General features: G+C 33.8%; 1 protein-coding gene across 7 annotated transcripts in view; it reads left to right on the top strand.

Annotated features, from left to right (window-relative positions):
• Positions 1-18,020, top strand: part of LOC145996573 (osmotic avoidance abnormal protein 3-like) — a 188,202-nt gene extending 170,182 nt beyond the window's left edge. For 3 of the 7 annotated variants that reach the window (XM_083133076.1, XM_083133071.1, XM_083133073.1), the window contains exons 15-19: positions 1,619-1,739; positions 6,661-6,747; positions 8,245-8,418; positions 13,344-13,474; positions 15,256-18,020. In XM_083133076.1, coding sequence (XP_082989202.1) covers positions 1,619-1,739; positions 6,661-6,747; positions 8,245-8,418; positions 13,344-13,474 — 513 coding nt within the window. In that variant the 3' untranslated portion in view covers positions 15,256-18,020. The remainder of the gene's footprint in view (positions 1-1,618; positions 1,740-6,660; positions 6,748-8,244; positions 8,419-13,343; positions 13,475-15,255) is intronic. The other 4 variants (XM_083133075.1, XM_083133074.1, XM_083133078.1 and 1 more) reach the window with 3 other exon arrangements.
• Positions 18,021-18,498: the final 478 nt, after the last annotated feature.

Raw genomic sequence — 18,498 nt, 5'->3', positions numbered from 1 at the left:
AAAGTGACACTAAATAACAAGAATTTATGCAAAATAAATGCAGCCTAAAGTGGCAGAAAAGCGGTGTTAATAAAAAATGGATATTCATACCCTGCACCATCTCAGAAAACTTTATTCATTAATATGTTATATTCTGACACACTGTATGTACTTGTGTGCTACTAACTTTCACACTGTGCTTAAATAACATGATTTGTGTATTTTTGTATCTAGTGGAAGACCAGGGCAAATTGTGACCCACATAAAACAAGCATGTCTTCCGGTTGTTATTCAAATAGGCATACTGTATTTAGATGGGAATTAATGATGTAATGACAATTAAGGCCTACCTCAACGTTCATGTGTCCATGTCAACATGTTTTGAGTAACAAAAAAAGGTAAAGTGCTCCCCCCTGCTTAGCACCATGCCATGAACGCCCCACACTTTCTTGATCCGGTCGTGAGTGGGGGTGATGTGATCAACATCACGCCCCTGACTGCCTTTATCCCCCAGGGTTTCCCGCAGGTACCCATGTCATTCGACGCTGGGTGGGCCCCGGGGTCGCTTCCAACGTTAGAAAAGTTCCCAGATTTGAACCAGCTGGGGATCAAACCCGAGACCTATAGCATGGTAGTCAGACACGTTACCGACTGAGCCACCGCAGCCACCTATGTTTTGAGTAACACGTCGTAATTTTTGAGGAGACAATTTTTCCAGTACACAATGATAATTTCACGGCTATTCCTACTGTAACAGTTAAGGATAACACAACCATGCCAGCACTGACTCAACCCTCCAGACAGACTAAGCAACCTCACTAGAAAGGGACACCTTCATTACGTCACTGTCTAGATGGTACAGACATAGCTACTTAACATGTACACAAGTTCATTCTGTAATTAGATCCAGACGTCTGGAAGGGGAGGCAAGGGGTGCCAGGGCCTTCCCCTAGGAAAATGAAAGTCAATCACAAATTATATATTTGACATTAGTCACAATAATACATGTTAATTATTGCATGAAAATGATAACTTCAAATTGAAGTAATGTTATGTTATGGTGTAAAATGTGCCTTGTTTGCCCACCCCCTCTCCCTGAAAAAAAATACCTTGCTTGCTCCTCCCTGAAAAAAGTATTGTGGATGTCCATGGATCCTGTCCATCACACACACATTAATATCTTTTCATAATAACACATATTTCTTTACCTATCAGGAGACATGCTGACTTTATGTGATCACCCTGTATGAAACACATGACACCAATTAAAGATAAATAAAATTCTAAAACATTGTGGGACAAACTGTTCTGAACTACATCTATGCAGTGTTATACTTATCCTGATAATGCTGGTGCAAAACCAGTGGAGCATATGTTAACCTTTTTCATTGTGCTGAGTCTCTTAAGTTTGCCATACTTGCATATGACAAGTGCTGATACCATGTGCTGAATAGAACATATTTTAGTGAAAGCTTTATATGGTATAATATACAGACACAAAACAAGATTCAAACGTTTAGGCAGATAGGACATTAAAAATACAATGTGATTCCTTATTGTGCTTGTATTTTCTTTGTGCCTATTTTTAAGCGTTTCTAAATTGTCCATGCTTGCTGAACTTATTTCATTCTCTTTAAAGCAGAAACTGGAAAGAAGTGAGCAGGAGGACATTGCGGGAAACTACTTTAAGCCAAAGAGAGCGACAGAGCTGCTCATCAAAGCACAAGAAGATTCTTCCCGTGTCGTCAGTAAGTGGAAGGGTAAATATTTCCACCACAGAGTTATTCTGTCTGTGCACTTCTTTCTCTTCTTCTCTACCTTTTTTCTAAGATACTTAGATTTAAATGTTAATGTTACTATTGAAGTTAAAGGTACATGTGTAGTGTAATTATAAAGCTCTACATATTCTCAATCTTAAGTTGCTGTTATATTGTTCTGAACAACAAAGAAATAAATTGTGAAAATAATATAAGAAACATAAACAAAGGTAAAGAAAGATCAGTAGTGTGTCCAGAAGGATTGGCAGAGCAATATCATAATTCTTTCGGTTCCAGGGAAGATAAACAAAGATGAAGAAAGAGCCTTTTAGACATAGTGCAAAGCGTTACATTTGCTTACCAGTTATACCATTGTTGGGTGCAAGACTAGGAAATCCAAGCCAGTAAATAGATACAATTTCTCTTATTGCATCAAAAACTTATGTGCTTTTCTGCAAACCAACTGGATGCATCCTTTGCCACACAATAATAGTACAAATAGAAAAGTTTATGTGGTTTAAAATGTACAAATGATAATAATAAAAATATTTTGTGACAGATAAAGTTCAAATCACAAACCCTGAGACCTTCTGTAAACAAAACCACCTGCATGCAGAAAGCATTGCAAACTCATAGAAGTAAAAAAATCCACACGAAAATCCAGCGTTGTTACAGGATTCATTACGTAAGGTAAAACAATGGCCAATTTATAGTATGGGATACGCTGCCGCAAATGATGTCTCACTTTAAACCCAATGCTCTTTCTTTTTTTACTTATTGCTTCACCTTTATGGTTAACTCTTTGCACCAGTAATCATTTCCCATAAATTTGGCTTCTTTCTTGCATGTGAATTGAATATATTTTACTTGCATTTTTTTTAGACAAAATGATATAACATGGTAATGTATATTTCTAAGGATGATATAGATAGGAGTGTATTTGAAATTTGTTTGTAGATTTTATGTAAATTGTATCTTATGTAAATAAAATATATAATGGGCATACACAGCCATATGCATTGCTGTAAGTCCAATAAATATATTGATGATGATGATCAAAACAAGACAAAGAAAGTTCGTAAATTTATTGTGGTTGGAAACTTTGACAAGCATCCTAATAACGATTTTTGTTCCGTCAAATATAGTGCACTTCATAAAATAGCTTGGTGACATGGCATGGCAAGATAAGTGTGAACATTTTGTAGTAATATGCATTGTAACTTTCAATGAGCTTAGAGATTTGTGTACATAATGATATTTTATAACATTGGTTATTTTCTAAAAATAATCATGTGAACAGCAAGAAAGTAATATTAGTAATATTGCCTGACTTACCCTTAGAAATATAACATTCCAAGTTCTATGCGTGAGGGAAGGTCTCAGTTTTCTCCGAGCTTGTTTTCAAAACACCAGCAAGGACAGCCTTTGAAAAGGGGTGAGAAACAGATTCTACTCAATATTTATGTAACGTTCTGTCAGCGGTATCCTGAGAAACCAGTAAATGAAGTGGTTAAGTTGGTATCCCAGTGCAGTGGTGTGTCAGTGTCTGCAGTTTTAAGGGTTATGAAAGAGAGAATGACCGGGAGAGTAACAATGTATGCGGCTGCATATTCGTCTGATGTTTTGAGAGTGGATTCTCACATTCAGAGGCTCTTATATAAAATGAATAGGTGTGGCGAACTATGAGTGTAACAGCAGATGATTGCGGTCATGAATCAGCTGACGTGGAGTAATACATCGAATCGGTGAGACCGTTTGTTTACAGAAGGTCTCAGAGTTGGTTGATTTACACTTTAGTCAATATTACACAGCAAAGATTCAATTATATACTTGTATTATAATTTTCTTAATATCATTATAATTAACTTACTGTAGTTTTTCATTTCATACAGTTAAAAATTAGCATTAAATGTAGATGTCTTGCATGGTAATATGAAGTTGTAGATCAACAATTGGTTCAATATCAGGATTATTAACTGAGTGATTGGAAGGAACTTTTAGTACATTTGAACATCATACATGGACATTTCTGTCCAATATGCAATATAGTTAGCGAACACACATTCATACAAGTGTAATGTTGACATGTGCTAGAAAAGTTAAAGAAAATTAAAACAAAACCATAGTTTAGCATGCCATTATTGTAATCCTTGTGGTTATCTCTACTCATATTTTCTCTCTTGTAAACAAAAAATAAATACTCATAGAGGCAACTAACTGTCTCAGCATGAATACATATGAAGAAGAGCAACATTTGCTTGTAACAAAATTTTGGATCAACTGGTCTCTTCTAGGAATTAAGACATTGGGGAGGCAAAAAGAGAATAGGTTCCTTCCCATTTGGCATTTTTGCTGTTCTAAGCATTGTTCCATTATTATAAAAAGGGTAGCAAAATTACTTATTACTTGTGTTTGAACATTGTGTATACTGAAAACTAACTACATATATCTCTTAGTATAACCTTATCTCTTCCTCTTATGTTTTAAAATGTAGGGAATAATAAAAGTAATATTCATAATATAGTTATTGCTAGTTAATTTTAAAAATAATTAATAATAAGCAAATCTATTGTCTAAATCTATAATAGTCAATAGATGATAGTAACCTTTAATTTAGGACATACATAGGCATTAATTGCTATTAAAGGACTTACCCAAAGTATATCCAAGGAAACAATAAGACAACAATTGAAACAATAAACCATTGAGAAAATGAACAATGACAAAGGTAATTGGCAAACTCAACACCTAACACATATGCTAACTAATAATTTAGATTCACATCCACATTTACATGCAAGCATTTCTAGTTACCGTGTATCGGTGAACAAATTAGGTGAATGTTCAAGTAGCACTCTTCCATTTACAATGTCCCAATATTTAATTCCATGTCCAAATTCTCCAAATTAATTGTTTTTACCTTTTAGTTCAGTGAGGTGAGTGCCTGCATTTCCTGAAAAGTAATATCTCACATCCCTAGTCATAGGCTCTCCTTCTCATGCCTCACAACTACGTAAACTACAGGCATACACTCTATGAATACAATTAGAAGTATTTAACTTTCGAGATAGCATTAGTTAATACTATTGCCTTGAATAAGCAATCCTCGTGACCGTGAGGACAAATTTCAGTTCTTTGAAACTGTTCAATTTCAGATGTGCACAAAATGTACTTACATTTTTTTATTTTTTTTTTGGTTTTTGAGTTTAAAATAAATTTACATTTTTAGTTTTAATACTATTATGAATTGAATTCTCAAATCAAATATCATTCTGTTTTCGTCCTCTTTAATTTCTTTTAGAAAACACATTGTTATATCATTACCTGAGTGGCAAGTGTGTAAAGTACTCAGTATAGTTAATGATATCACTGATGATTGGTCTGTTTTGTTTCCTAGTCATGGATTGGGTATTTTTATTGCATTTTACTTCATCACCAGGATTAACATAAAGGCAAAGTTGTAGTGCTCTTAAATCATGATTTAAGAAACATTGCAATCATTCATTTTAAATGGTGAGCTGAGAACATAATTTACACAATGAAAACAACATTGATACATTCATAGTGCTAAAGACAGCTTACGTTAACAATCCACATGTATTAATCTCCAGAATAGGGTTACAAGATAACTATCAGGGATAAATAAGACATGCTGTCCAAAAATGTAGGACTTCTAGTTAAATTGTAGAACACAAATCATTCACAGTAAATAATGCTCATTACCAGCACGTGTTAGCAAATGATGTAAAATTGACACATTTTCAGTTTTAAACATAATAATTCTTTCATGATCTAGTAAATAGAAAATTCCCAAACTTGTAATCAGTACTAATAAATACACTTCATACTACACACGTTTTCAGACAATTTTTATAAAATAAGCATTTAGTCAAAATATACTTATAGAGTATATACTTCTCACACCTGTAAAGTGACATATTTGTTACAATCATGCAGTCATAACTTTTTCCTGATTAAAGACAGGGTGAAGAAACCTTCACCACTGCATTTCTCGTGGAATTCTAGCTTATATTTGGTTCTAGTGCCACACGGGAGACCCGGGGTGGGTGATCTTATGTCGGAATTTTTCCGACTTTGTCCCTGCATAAGGTGGCTCCAGGGCCCACCCAGCATCAAATCAAACTATACCCGGTGAGGGATAAAGGTGGCTGGAGCATGGTGCTGATCGCCCTGCTCTACCCCCACATACCCTAAATGTGCCTTCATGGGACGTTGCTATAAGCACGGGAACTTTAACTTTGCCTTTACCTGTATATATTGTATTTGTTTCTTCCCCCTGAGTAACTACGTTTATTTTTTTTTACATACGCGAACCCTCTACTATGTCAATGGCTGAGGTCCCCCTAAAAGTTTACTTGTCTCCGGGGCCCCCCTGCACTGCGGGGTTTTGCGGCTTGTAGATCCGGCACTGATGTTGCCCAAAAACTAGGTCGATTATACCTTCAGTCTGCTCTTCCACATGTTAGCACACTTTTTTTTTCAATGTCTGAATCAAAATAAATTTCACTATTGAGTTTTGGACTGCATGCCATAGATTTGTAACCTGCATGATTTCTCTATGTTCAACTGAATGATGCATTTTTTTAAAAAATTAAAATTATGTCAAGCTCAAAACGTAGTTTTGCAATTTTAATAAAAAAAATCCTCTTGGATGCCGGACATAAGGCAGACATGGTAGGACATGTCTGGGAAAAAAGAGGACATCTTGTAACTCTAATCCAGAGAAAAATAACATAATAATATAATTGAAACAACTAGTTGCTGTACAGAGGATAAAACAGGGCATAACTAAAAAAAATCTATATTTCAAAAGAAGAATAGTAATGATGAAATGAAATTCATAAAAGAATGCAATTCCAAATGAAACAAGAACTAGGCTGATGTATTTTTCTTTCTTTCCTAGGTGGGAGACAATTTGGATGGGGTTTAAACATTGAAAACTCCTACAATGTCTCATCCACAGGTGAACAACATGGTCTAGAGCACAGAAGTGAGTCCCTGTTGTCACTTATGCCACTTCAATGTAGCAACTTGCCATAAATTTCCTTTAAGTTGTTCTTGCACTGTCTGCTGGCTCCATGTTGTTCTTGTTTTGCTTATTCGCTTTCAGCTTTATGTGTTTGGTTAGGCTAGGTGTTGAGTTAGTCATTACCTTTGCTAACTTCATGCAATATGGCATAAAATGTTATAAAACTTCATGGAATGTACAAGTTCAAGAAAGAATTAGAATGGTACATCACACTTGCGTATCTGTGGATGGAAAATATGCAAAATACTCATGAAATGGGCAAATGTTGAGATAACCCTACTGTTTTACTTAGTCTTCATTGCTATTACAGTCATTACTGTAATTGTTAGTGACAGATATAACATATCCACATATCAATTTACATGTGAAATTGCTGGGACCTTTACCAATCCGATATTTCTTTAAATAAGCCGACATTTTGTTCTGTAAATCTTTCTCATTTTCGATTAGGAAAGTGAAAATGCAAATCTTTTTTTAAAAAAATATTTCCAAGGATGCAGTTTTCTCAACAGAAAATTAATGAGATTTGTCTGTCTGTAAGGGTACAAATAACAATCACATTTACATAGGTTCTATGTAGAAAATAAACATTATGAAGATTAAGTGAAAAATCATAATTTTAGTGTAAGACTTAATCATAGGTACAGAAGGTGTACTGAATATATAAGTAAGTCTGTAAAGAAATGAATGTTCATATGTTGATATGAAATATTTAGGAACAAACCATTCAGGAACATACTTAAGCTGGTCATATATATTAACTAATAAAAAAAATAATAATTATATACTTAAGACTATAAATGATTAGATGTTTGCCAATTTCTGTTAGATATTCTGCCCATATGGTAGTAAGAGCTCATAGATTTCATAGTGATTAGTGTCAATATCAAGAATATAATTAATGATAAGAGAATCATAAAATCATGTTAATCTAAATAGATAAGATAATTATAGTCCTTAATTACTAAGATATTCAGAATTGCTTTTAAATAAAGTAAGAAAAATTAGAGGAATTGGATCACTTTCATAATATCTCACTTGCCTTCTTACAGTTAACTTTTTTGTAAATTTCCATTTGCACTCTATACAATTTCTACTATAACTTCATTTCTTACCCACATGTTTGAATGCATGGATTGAATAGAATGATTCTTCACTATGGCAAGAAGTTACCTTATTTCTTGTGCTGGGATGGTTAATTTTAATATAAGATTAAATATAATATGAAAATATCAAGTAGCATACTTCACTGGCAATTTGATTCGGCAAATTATCATCCTTATTTTTTCTCAGGAATGTGAAGTAATAATATATAAAGTGGGGAAATTTTCTATTTTGTACATTCAAGATGGTTCAAGCATTTAATTGGTACCACTGCAAATGGTAGAAAAGTACAATAAAAAATTATTTTTAGTGTTTTGATGTTTTTATTTTGTGGTGTTGATTATCTACTTTCAGAATTCGCCAATCGCAGCAAGGGTACAAACAACCTGTTGAATTCCAGTCTCAGCCAAAATGGGTTCCAGACACTTAACGGTCTGAACCTGAACTCTTCAATAAATGGAGGCCTCTTCAACACATCATGGGGATCAAATGGCTCCAGCAATGGAACAACTGGAGGAGGATGGATAGGTACTCATCGCTTGTATTTTGTTTAGTATTTTTATTTTGGTCCATAACTAGAGACACCATAATGCAAAAATATTCATGCATGTTGGATGAAAGGAAGAAGGGCCACAAGGGTAAATAACAAGTAATAATAAAAAAAAAAACACTCACAAGACACTGAAAGAAATTTAAATTTTGGAGGCCTCGAGCTGCATCTTCAGATATAGAAGAGAATAAGAGAGATGACGATCTGTTTCTGGTGAGTGTTTCCTATTTCCTTGTTATTTAGCCCTTTTGGCCCTTCTTCCTTTCATCCACTGTATATACATTACATAATATACATAATGTTTTTTTCTTGAAAATCACCGAATAAATGAGCAACCTTACTTCATGTTTGAGTCCTGGTTGAGATTGCATTTTTGATACATAGTACATCTCTTTTGTGTGCGAAATCATAAGGTAATGGCGTTCATGTTGTTGACAAGCAACAACAAGCAAAAAATCAGTCACATAATATTCAGTTTATTGAAATTTTATATATAAAAAGCTTATCATTTAGTCTGTTACCACATGTAAAATGTAGCAGGCAAAAATTGACATTAGTAGACATCAGTCTTGAGCATTAAGAGATCTTATTTTAATATGTGGATTCTTTCACAAGACAAACCACAATGACAAAGTGATGCTTCTCCTAGGAAATATAGCAGGAAGTGATAAAATCATGTCTCCTTGGTGAGTGACGTAGTTTACAAAGCAATATGTGGCCTAGCAAACCAAATGCGATTTACATGTGTATCCAAGGTTTCACAGGACAGATACAGATGCAAGGATTCCTCATCCTTGATGTGACCACATGTGTTTATCAGTTCTCTACACATGAGAGAAATAGTGATCACATTGATAGCTTGTCCTCTGAAGGACAATATTTCAAGAAATGGGGTTAGGCGAAAGTGGCCACTGAAGTTGAAATGTTACTTGAAGGTTAGGACAAACATCAAGACACTGTAACAGAAATGGTAGAAAAACCTTTCCTTCTAAGAGACAGCATCCTATGCTAGGGGAATTGCTGTCAGTCATAGACTGTGTTGCCACTGTCAATTAAGATAAAGGGACTTTACAATTCTTGATAGCGTGTTACCTTCGAGTCTCTTCACTACAGTTACTGTAGGACTTAGTATTTTAGTTAGATATCAGAACTTGGAATAATCATGACATCATATGTGAACATAGAGAAATAGACGATCTTAGATATGAAAGCAAGTTAACTATTACCCTCAAGTAATGCTCAAAGCCTCATTGAGTGCTTTGAAACATGAGCTCCCCGGACAAAAAAATAATAACCCACTCACGAACCCACAGTGGTCTCTTTATGTCTATATAGATAGTGTTGCACGGGTACCACATGGCTACATGACCCATCACTGCGGTCGTATGACCCTGGCAGTGGCGTGGCGTGAGTGTTCCAGCCAGTTGTAAGTAGTAAATAGTGCATCAAGATGGGTCAAAGCAAATATGTGACAGACTGGCAAGAAGGGGGCGATTGTGTTTTGGGCATGCAAATGGACACACAGTGAATGAAGTTGCCTGATTCGTTGCTGTATCAAAGCGGACTGTTCAACGTGTCTACAAGGAATAGTGTACCACAAGTGGGCATGAAACACGGCATCAGAACTGCAGTCACAAACTGATCCTAACCCAGCAGTGAAGGCACAGCCTGAGATAAGTGAGGGTCTACAGATTTCGGTTTCAAATTCTCAGGGGACTAACTAATACCGGCTAAAATAAACTTACTTAATACTTTACTACAGGATAATTTTATCAATTACATATTTTACGGTAAGATCCAAAGATAAATCTTTGAGGTGTTGCATTTTGTTCCATCACATACAACAGTATGCATTTTTTTATGTAAAAAAAAATACAATAAATATATGTTCATTTGCTAACCCATTATTTAGTAGAATGATATCACAGACTTACTATTCATATGAACAGTACAAAACACACCATGACAACTATGTACATTCACTATCAAATCTCTGGATATACGTATAAATACTACATACAATACTATTTTTGTGTTAAACATACTAATATCATTTTCCTGAAATGAAAAAAATGAACCACAGCAAGAAACTACAATAAGATAGTCTGTTTTATGAGAAGCTGCAAATTTATTTACAACCTTTTTTAAGTGATTGATTGATTTGTTTTATTATGCTTTGCTTTTCTGCCACTTTTGGCTAATCGCAAAGATGAGGAAGAATGGTGATAATATAAAGTAGATGCAAGGATAGCACACAACACGATCCCCATGGAGGATTATACTGCCCGAGAGTACAGAAGTCAGAGCCTCACTTTGCTAATTCTACAAAATGCACAATACAAAGATTTTGCAAACCAATTCGATTACGAATGTAACACTTGATTTGCGGCAAGCAGTTGTTGATGGGGGTATGTATATTACAATAACATATAATTTGCCTACCCTAACAAAGTTTGTGAAAGGCAATTTTGAATGTTTCAACCATTGTAAGCAGCTGCTGAAGGGTCTTTACTTTGATTGTCTTTCTGCCTCATAGTGTGTCATCAACTTTAACTCGGACTCTAAACTGTCCTAATCATAACAGTAGGGAGCGTGAAAGATTGTAGCTTTTTGTGCTTCAGATAATAGGCACTGAAGTAGGCATCAAGTAAACAATACCACATTTAGAAAGTGCATTAATGATACCATTTTCTCCCTGCTGAAAATTTTGTCTACTGTTTTCTGTAGATCTATAGATGTGTTCAGATTTTCAAACAGATATAAATAAAAATTGTCAATAAGGATGAATGAATGTAATACTTACAATCATCATTTTAAGCTATAAACACTACATACATACATATTAAACATAATACTGAAGAAGTTCTTTTCACTTTTAGTTTTTCTACTGCACTCTATTCAGTAGTTCTATAGGTGTTTTAAAACATTTACTGTGTGTAGATTTTCAAATATATATATAAAAACAAATTGTAAATCAGGAGGACTAAAAAGTTATATTTACAGCCAACATGTTCAGTTACATACATTGTATACAATACTACATGTAATACCGAAGAGAATATTTTACTTGTATTTCTTCTACCGCACATGTACACACAGTATAGTACAGTTGATAACAGTAGATTCTCTCTACTGAAAATAGTAGAAATTTCCAGCATGAAGTATCTTATTTCCTTGTCCAACACTAGAAATGGGGAGAATGCAAGAAATACAGTCTACTTACAGTAATATTTCTGAAGAAAAGAGGTGCACACTCAAAGATCAAACGTATTTTAACTAAAAATTCACCTCCTCTAGGAGACAAATATATTGGCAAAAAGCAATTAATACAGTTGAAACTCTTGCACTGGGATTTTGATTAGTGAAAAAAACTGCTGAAGATTATAATCTTATTTCAGAACATATTATGCATAAATGCTGATCAGAATTGGATCAATATGTGCTTCAAGATTGATTATCCTTAACGAAATAAAATTTGGCCACTATGACGGCACTGCACAAATAATATTCTAATCTTACAAATGTTAGCATGTAGACCTAAGCCTGTGGGCAATAAAAGTGACCAAGTGCGCTGCAATGTTTAGTTGACTGGATTTGTATCAGTGTCCACTATATGCACGGAGGTTAAATGGGTGAATAATATCAAGGCAGCAGTCTACAGCTGGACTGCTGAAGTTGGGAGCTGAATTTTAATATTTCTAATTCTTAGCACTTAGGAATTAGGTAGTTTGTGTACTCTTTGATTCCTTTGATTTAACTGAATGTGCATATATTTTTTGTCATGTTTTGAATCTCCAACAACCAAAGAATAATCTCCAGCTACTGAAAACATCCACCTACTAGCAAGGCAGCAGAGCATCATGTCTAAATCGCACCAAGTTTGACGACTCATAGTTGATAAATTACTTAGTATCAAATGATCAGTGGTCATTGTTATCCAGTCAGATCTGCAGCTGCCATCCATCCTCTTTGATTTTAGAAAACATCGTAATAAAGTGACCTTGTGATCTGATTTAAGTGGGAAATGTACTTGAACATTTTATAATGGAAAATATTATGTACGCCAACTTTTACTTCTTTTTATATTTTCCCCAACGGAAAATGTCACCGCACACCACTGATACTAATAAGTTACATGTAATGTTTCAACTCTATATCACGGCCTTCTTCAGACTAAGAACTAAAGTAAGATGAAATAAGGTACAACCATGGAGATATTTATACACATTGTATGGTGCCTAGACACAGAAACACATGAGGGTGTCAGTCCATATCTGAGATGTTTTCTCTGCAGGAATTTATAGGCATATTGCCTCTTGACAGGTGACTGACAGTTCACAGGGGTTCCTTTTCTTGTGGTCCTCTTCCTGCCTATCCTCTATTCTCTCTCGATTTGCTTCCTTCTTTTCCTTTGAACTCTTTCTTTTCCTTTCCACTCTCTCTAACAATCCCTTCCAATCTGATCTAAAGTGCCCATTCCAGTTCATCACATCTACTTTTTCCTCTATTTCTTTGGCCTCCTTCCATTTCCTCATTAGTTCTCTCTCCTCTTTCCCATTATTCAATTCATTTCTACACCAAACAAGCAACGAAGTACAGAAGTATCACTTACGTACAGTATATTTAGTGTTTTTCCAACATGGAAACAAGACTTAATATTGTTCCCATTTATATTCAAAATGGCAGTTTAAAAATTAAACATTGGGGCTTCCAGTGGGAATCAACAATGAGAGTGTTATCCTCTCAGTCATACAGAAGCCCAACTATCATTGCTAATAGGTACACTTCAAAGGTCAAACTATAACCATTCATTTTCAGAGAATATAGCACAATCTCACTTAATGATCATAATTAGCACATGGAATTCCACAGCCATGGTGTCATATTCTATTTCACATTGCAGGTAATGGATTCTCTGTATCTCCCGACATGTCCATGAGGAGGCCAACCCGTCTAGAAGCTCTGCCGGCAGTGGACAAAAAATCCAGCAGGCGGAAAGGAAAATCAGAGCTCAACACTATGGATCTTATATAGGTAATAATAAACTAATATTAATGCTTGGTATTCTGCATGTACATTTATATTCAATATTTGCAGATTCTTGATCTACTCACACGAGGGCATAACAAACTTCTTACATGTCATTACAGTACCATATTCATAATTGGTTTTGTGCGAATTACTCACAGTTGAAAAATATTAAAAAATATTTCTATTATGAAAACACAATAAAAATATCAAATAAAAGGTCACTACTTACGATATTGTAAGTCTCCTACTTTGAAACTGCTACGTTTCGGAGGTACAACCGCCTACTTCTTCAGGTGCATGCCTAAAATAATAGAAATATTTTTTAATATTACAGTACCGCCTCCTTCAAATCATCATTCTTGGTAAATGCAATTTCAACCTGGAATAAATTGTCCATAACAAAAACTAACCAATCAACGCCACATGTTCTTAAAAATAAAGCAAAGGACTATCTACTATGAAAACAGTTTGAATCTAGAAGCACACATGATTTAAAATACATCCCACAATGGATTAACGTCAATGTAAGAACTTGATATTACTTCGTGTCAAATATTTCTCTTCTTGCACCATTAAACATATATTGTATTTAAAATTTAGTTTTATGTGTATACATATACTCCTTAATTGTATCGTTACAATTCTTATTTCATTTCAAATTGTCCATACGTTTTTCTTTCATCTGTCTTACTTACTTATTTACTACTATTATTATTTTTTTGCTTTCTTTTTTTCTTATTGGTATATACTGTTTGTAACTGTAGACTGTATTCTGGCAAGGGATAGGTGGGAGAACAGCGTACGCTGAACCTCGCCCGCTCAATAAAGATATATTATTATTCATACTAGAAATAATAATATTAACCTTTAACCTTTCGGGACACATACTTATTTCACTTACGTGAGCAGTTGCGTGTTGTACGTTTTACAACATATATAAAGTAGCTGCTTTTACAAGCTTAATTTATTTTGTTCTGCATGACTATGTTTTTCTTATGTTTTTTATATTTATACTTTATTTTGTTTTTTTATTTTTAAGTGTTTTAATTAATTTTTATTGGGTATGATTCTTTTATTAATTTTGGAGGTACATTGCACAATGGTTTAGATCTTACTTTAAACTATAGGTCCAGACCATATAACCAGCATCTGAACAAAGGTATGGAGAAGGGTCCAATTGTGGTTTGAGGGATGTGAGATATAAAGTAAGAGAGAAATTCAGTGCTGTATGAGAGATGGTCCATGGTGGTTAAGGTTTAATACAAGCTTTATTTGCAATGGCTGAAACTAAACTAAATACACGTTTGAATTACATCTAAATGTTGTTGATTAAATTTAAAGATTTTTTTACAACTTAATATAAAATCAAAGAAAACAGTAAGTGGGGAGAGTATAATAAACAAGGAACAATCAAGAACTAATCTGTGACCAGTCAGTTTAACTCCTGAATTTGCATTCTAGTGCCTTGTGCCAATATGGTTTGCACTGTGCTGAAATGGAAAATGCTAGCTGGGGTGATGTTTGGTCAAGCCTTTGAGGTTAACAGAGGGGATACTCCTATGGATTAACATGGTGATAATTAGACAGCTGGAGCATGCTTTATGGAAAATTTCTTAACTAGGGGATTCCCCCAATTTGAGCACTGATGGTAACTACTTCACTTGACCCAAGGTTGCTGCAAGATTATAACATGCAGAAGAAAGCTTGGAGCCAGCTTAGTGTGTGCTATCTGGGGTTGTTTGTTAAAATATTTTCTAATAAGAAACATTTTTTGCACCTTTCAGCAGGACGAAGCCCTTATGCCAATTTTAAAAGGACACATTAACTGGGAAACAAATTTAAACCATGTGATAACATTGACAAATCTGTTTGTGAACAATGAAGGTCTAGGATGCCATAACAAAGTGATGCATTCAAGATCCGAGCCTGTGTTGTTTCTTCTCTACTGATTGTTCACATAATGTGCCTTGTTTGTAAAGTAGAGATAGGTGCCTTAGAAAGTTTTGTACTGAAAAGACGCCTATCAGAACTCTGTCAAATGTTAAGACAGTTTAAAATGTGAATACTTGTAAATATTTTCATATAGTGCAATTGTACAGTGTAATTTATTTGTTTGTTTATAAGAATCACAGAATGGACTTGTTATGGTGTATTAATATAATTTATTATTGTTAATGGGGAAAAGTGTGTGAATGATAATATTCTTACTGTTTCATTCAATGTGCTCAAATGTATATTTTGTTCATTTTAAAGACAAAATGTTCAAAGTAAAATGATTATCGTTTACAGCATCATGTATTGGTGCTTTTAATGCCAAATTGATGAAAAAAGGCAGCCAGTAGATGATATGGCTTACAATATGAAGCTTGTTCTTTAATAATGTTTAATATTACTTTTAGTGCAATTACAAAATGGAAAGGGTAATTTGATGCCTGGTCACATGCAGTGAGTTAACCACATGCCCCAATATCATGAGTGTCACCAAAAATTTTCTGCAGAGGGGTCAGACCATTGATAAAATTTGAATAGTAGAAATAATAATAATAAAAACGGTTGCTATAATGCTTATAATTGTTATTATACAACAATAACCTATAAACTAATAAAAATAAACCAATTTTATTCCAAATTTATTATTATACTTAGGCATTCTCATTGTTTTCTGTTTTGTTATTAACTTTTACACACCTTATCCAAAAACTTCAAAAGTTAGGGAGTTTTTTTTCTCCCTAAAGTTTACATTGTTTGACATCTCACACATAACTATTTTTTTTTATGATTGGGGAACAATTTATTCTTTGGACCTCATCCCTCTTTTTTATACTCATTATATCAAGGGGCGATCTACAGAGTTTTCATTGTTTATCTGTTCAGATACTAACAAACTCAACTTTATATCTATTATTTACTATACACTAAACAAGCTTTGTGTTTGTTTGTAAATTAAAAATAATGATGCCATCTTTCTCTGATGTCCATGCTCAATACACTTCTAAAATTCTTCACAAATGCCCAATGTATGGTTATTTTGAATGTTAATTGATTTGTACTCTGCTAAATACAAACTGATACACCCTTCAGATGGGACATTCTGACAAAACCATAATTTTTTTTCTGGTGAATGTTAACTATATTCATTTTTTAATTTTATCTGGCCTTCTAGTTCTTCTTTCTTCCACTCCATATTGAAATATTCGAAGACCATGTGGAGATGTTTTCTTTAGCTACTGGAACCATTTAAAGTGGCTGGATAAGTTATCTGTATGTGAAGTCTAAGGGGGGATATCACAGCGATTTTCCTTAGCAAACATCTTTTTCTTCAAACATCTTCTTCTTCCTCAAACATCTTCTTCCTCTTGCATGTCTGGGTAACTAAACCACATTCTGGGACTACCAAAAATTGATAATTCCATCAGCGATATGGTCTTACTAAATATATTTTTCCCTTTGGCCTATAACTAAGTAATTTGCAAGCCTAATGGCTATCTCGCATCACCAAAACATTCTTCTTTAAATTATAATTTTGAATTTCTTCCACCATTTCTCCAACCTTCCATTTACTTTGGATATCTTCACTTCTAATTTTGTCTCATAAGGTTACTCCACTTAAATCTTATTTGTGAACAAACATAAAATTTTAAACTTTTTTCATGTCAGATATAATAATAATGTATTGGTAGAAACCTGGTTTCATAGAGATATAAATAATAAAAAAACTATCTTGTAAGTGAATACTTGGAATAATTGCACAAAAGAATCCATATGTACTACTGGCAGCCAGTAATAATATCCCATTATCTAATGATTCTGAAAATAAAATTAAAAAACCAACATTGTAGCCTGTGTTTCTAATTGAATCATTCTTCAACAGAATTAATTTTAATTGGAACATACATTATTGAGAAAAATATAGCAACGGTGCTATTCTTGTACCATGGGGCATTCTCTTGAATCATATTGTAATTTTCTCTTTGAGGAAATATAATTGGTAGTAAAACACCACTACCATTTGTCTGTGATATATGTAAGTATAATTGTAGAGAAAATAGCATCTGTGGATTGTGCTCAAATCTGTAAAATGCCTGGACTGTTTGTATTGTTTTTCAAACTGCAGGTTCTGTATTCTAATTTTTACAGCTTCTTAACTAATTTTTAACAATTGTGCTTTTTCTGGTGGTATGAAACAGTAAGCTATGCTCTATCAGCTACATACAAATTTAGATGTATGATGCATGATCATTTACCAACATATAGCACAATATTTTGAGTAATTTTTTAATGAACAGAGTAACAATAATGAGTGAAATTAAAGAGTACTGGAACCTTTCTTCCAAGAAAGAAAAGCACTGCATACATGTAGTGTATTTGTTGAACACAACAAATATTCTTCAATAAGATTTCTGTTATAATTTGACCACAAACCACAGGTGCTTTATAGAAATCTTTCTGGTGGACCAAGTGTAAAAAGAAGAAACTACAAGGGTAACTTGTTGTATATCATTGTGTAAAAGTTTGTCATGATAATTAAAATATATAAAAATAAATGATTATCTGTTACTATTTGTTGTATTTCTTCTTCCTAATAATATTGAAAACAGATCATTGCAAGATATGCCAATTCCATGATACATTTGTTCACTCTTTTCACTACAAATAAATACTTGTAAATATGCAGAAAAGCGACACAACAATAAAAGAAGATAAGAGGTTAAATACATGCATCCTGCAATGCTGATACAACCACACCTCTTTTTAACAAACATTGTTTGTAATTTGTTTGTAATGGGAGAGAATAACCACTTTTTGTTGGATCTCTGCTTTTTTGTCATGAATGTAACTTAACATCCTTCCATAACCATCTTTTAAAGGATTCATTTGTTGTTACATCGTTTGAGGATGTCACTTTCATTGAATGAAGCAGTTACTAATAATGGCGTGCATATTATCCTTAATGAGACATGGAAGTGAATGCTAATTTCCTCTGTGGCTGCTAATGACCTGAGAATAATGACTTGATATAAGATAGG

This window comes from Lepisma saccharinum, chromosome 12, assembly GCF_977018435.1.
Source record: "Lepisma saccharinum chromosome 12, izLepSacc3.1, whole genome shotgun sequence".
NCBI lineage: Eukaryota > Metazoa > Arthropoda > Insecta > Zygentoma > Lepismatidae > Lepisma > Lepisma saccharinum.
This window is presented reverse-complemented; position numbering and strand designations above follow the sequence as displayed.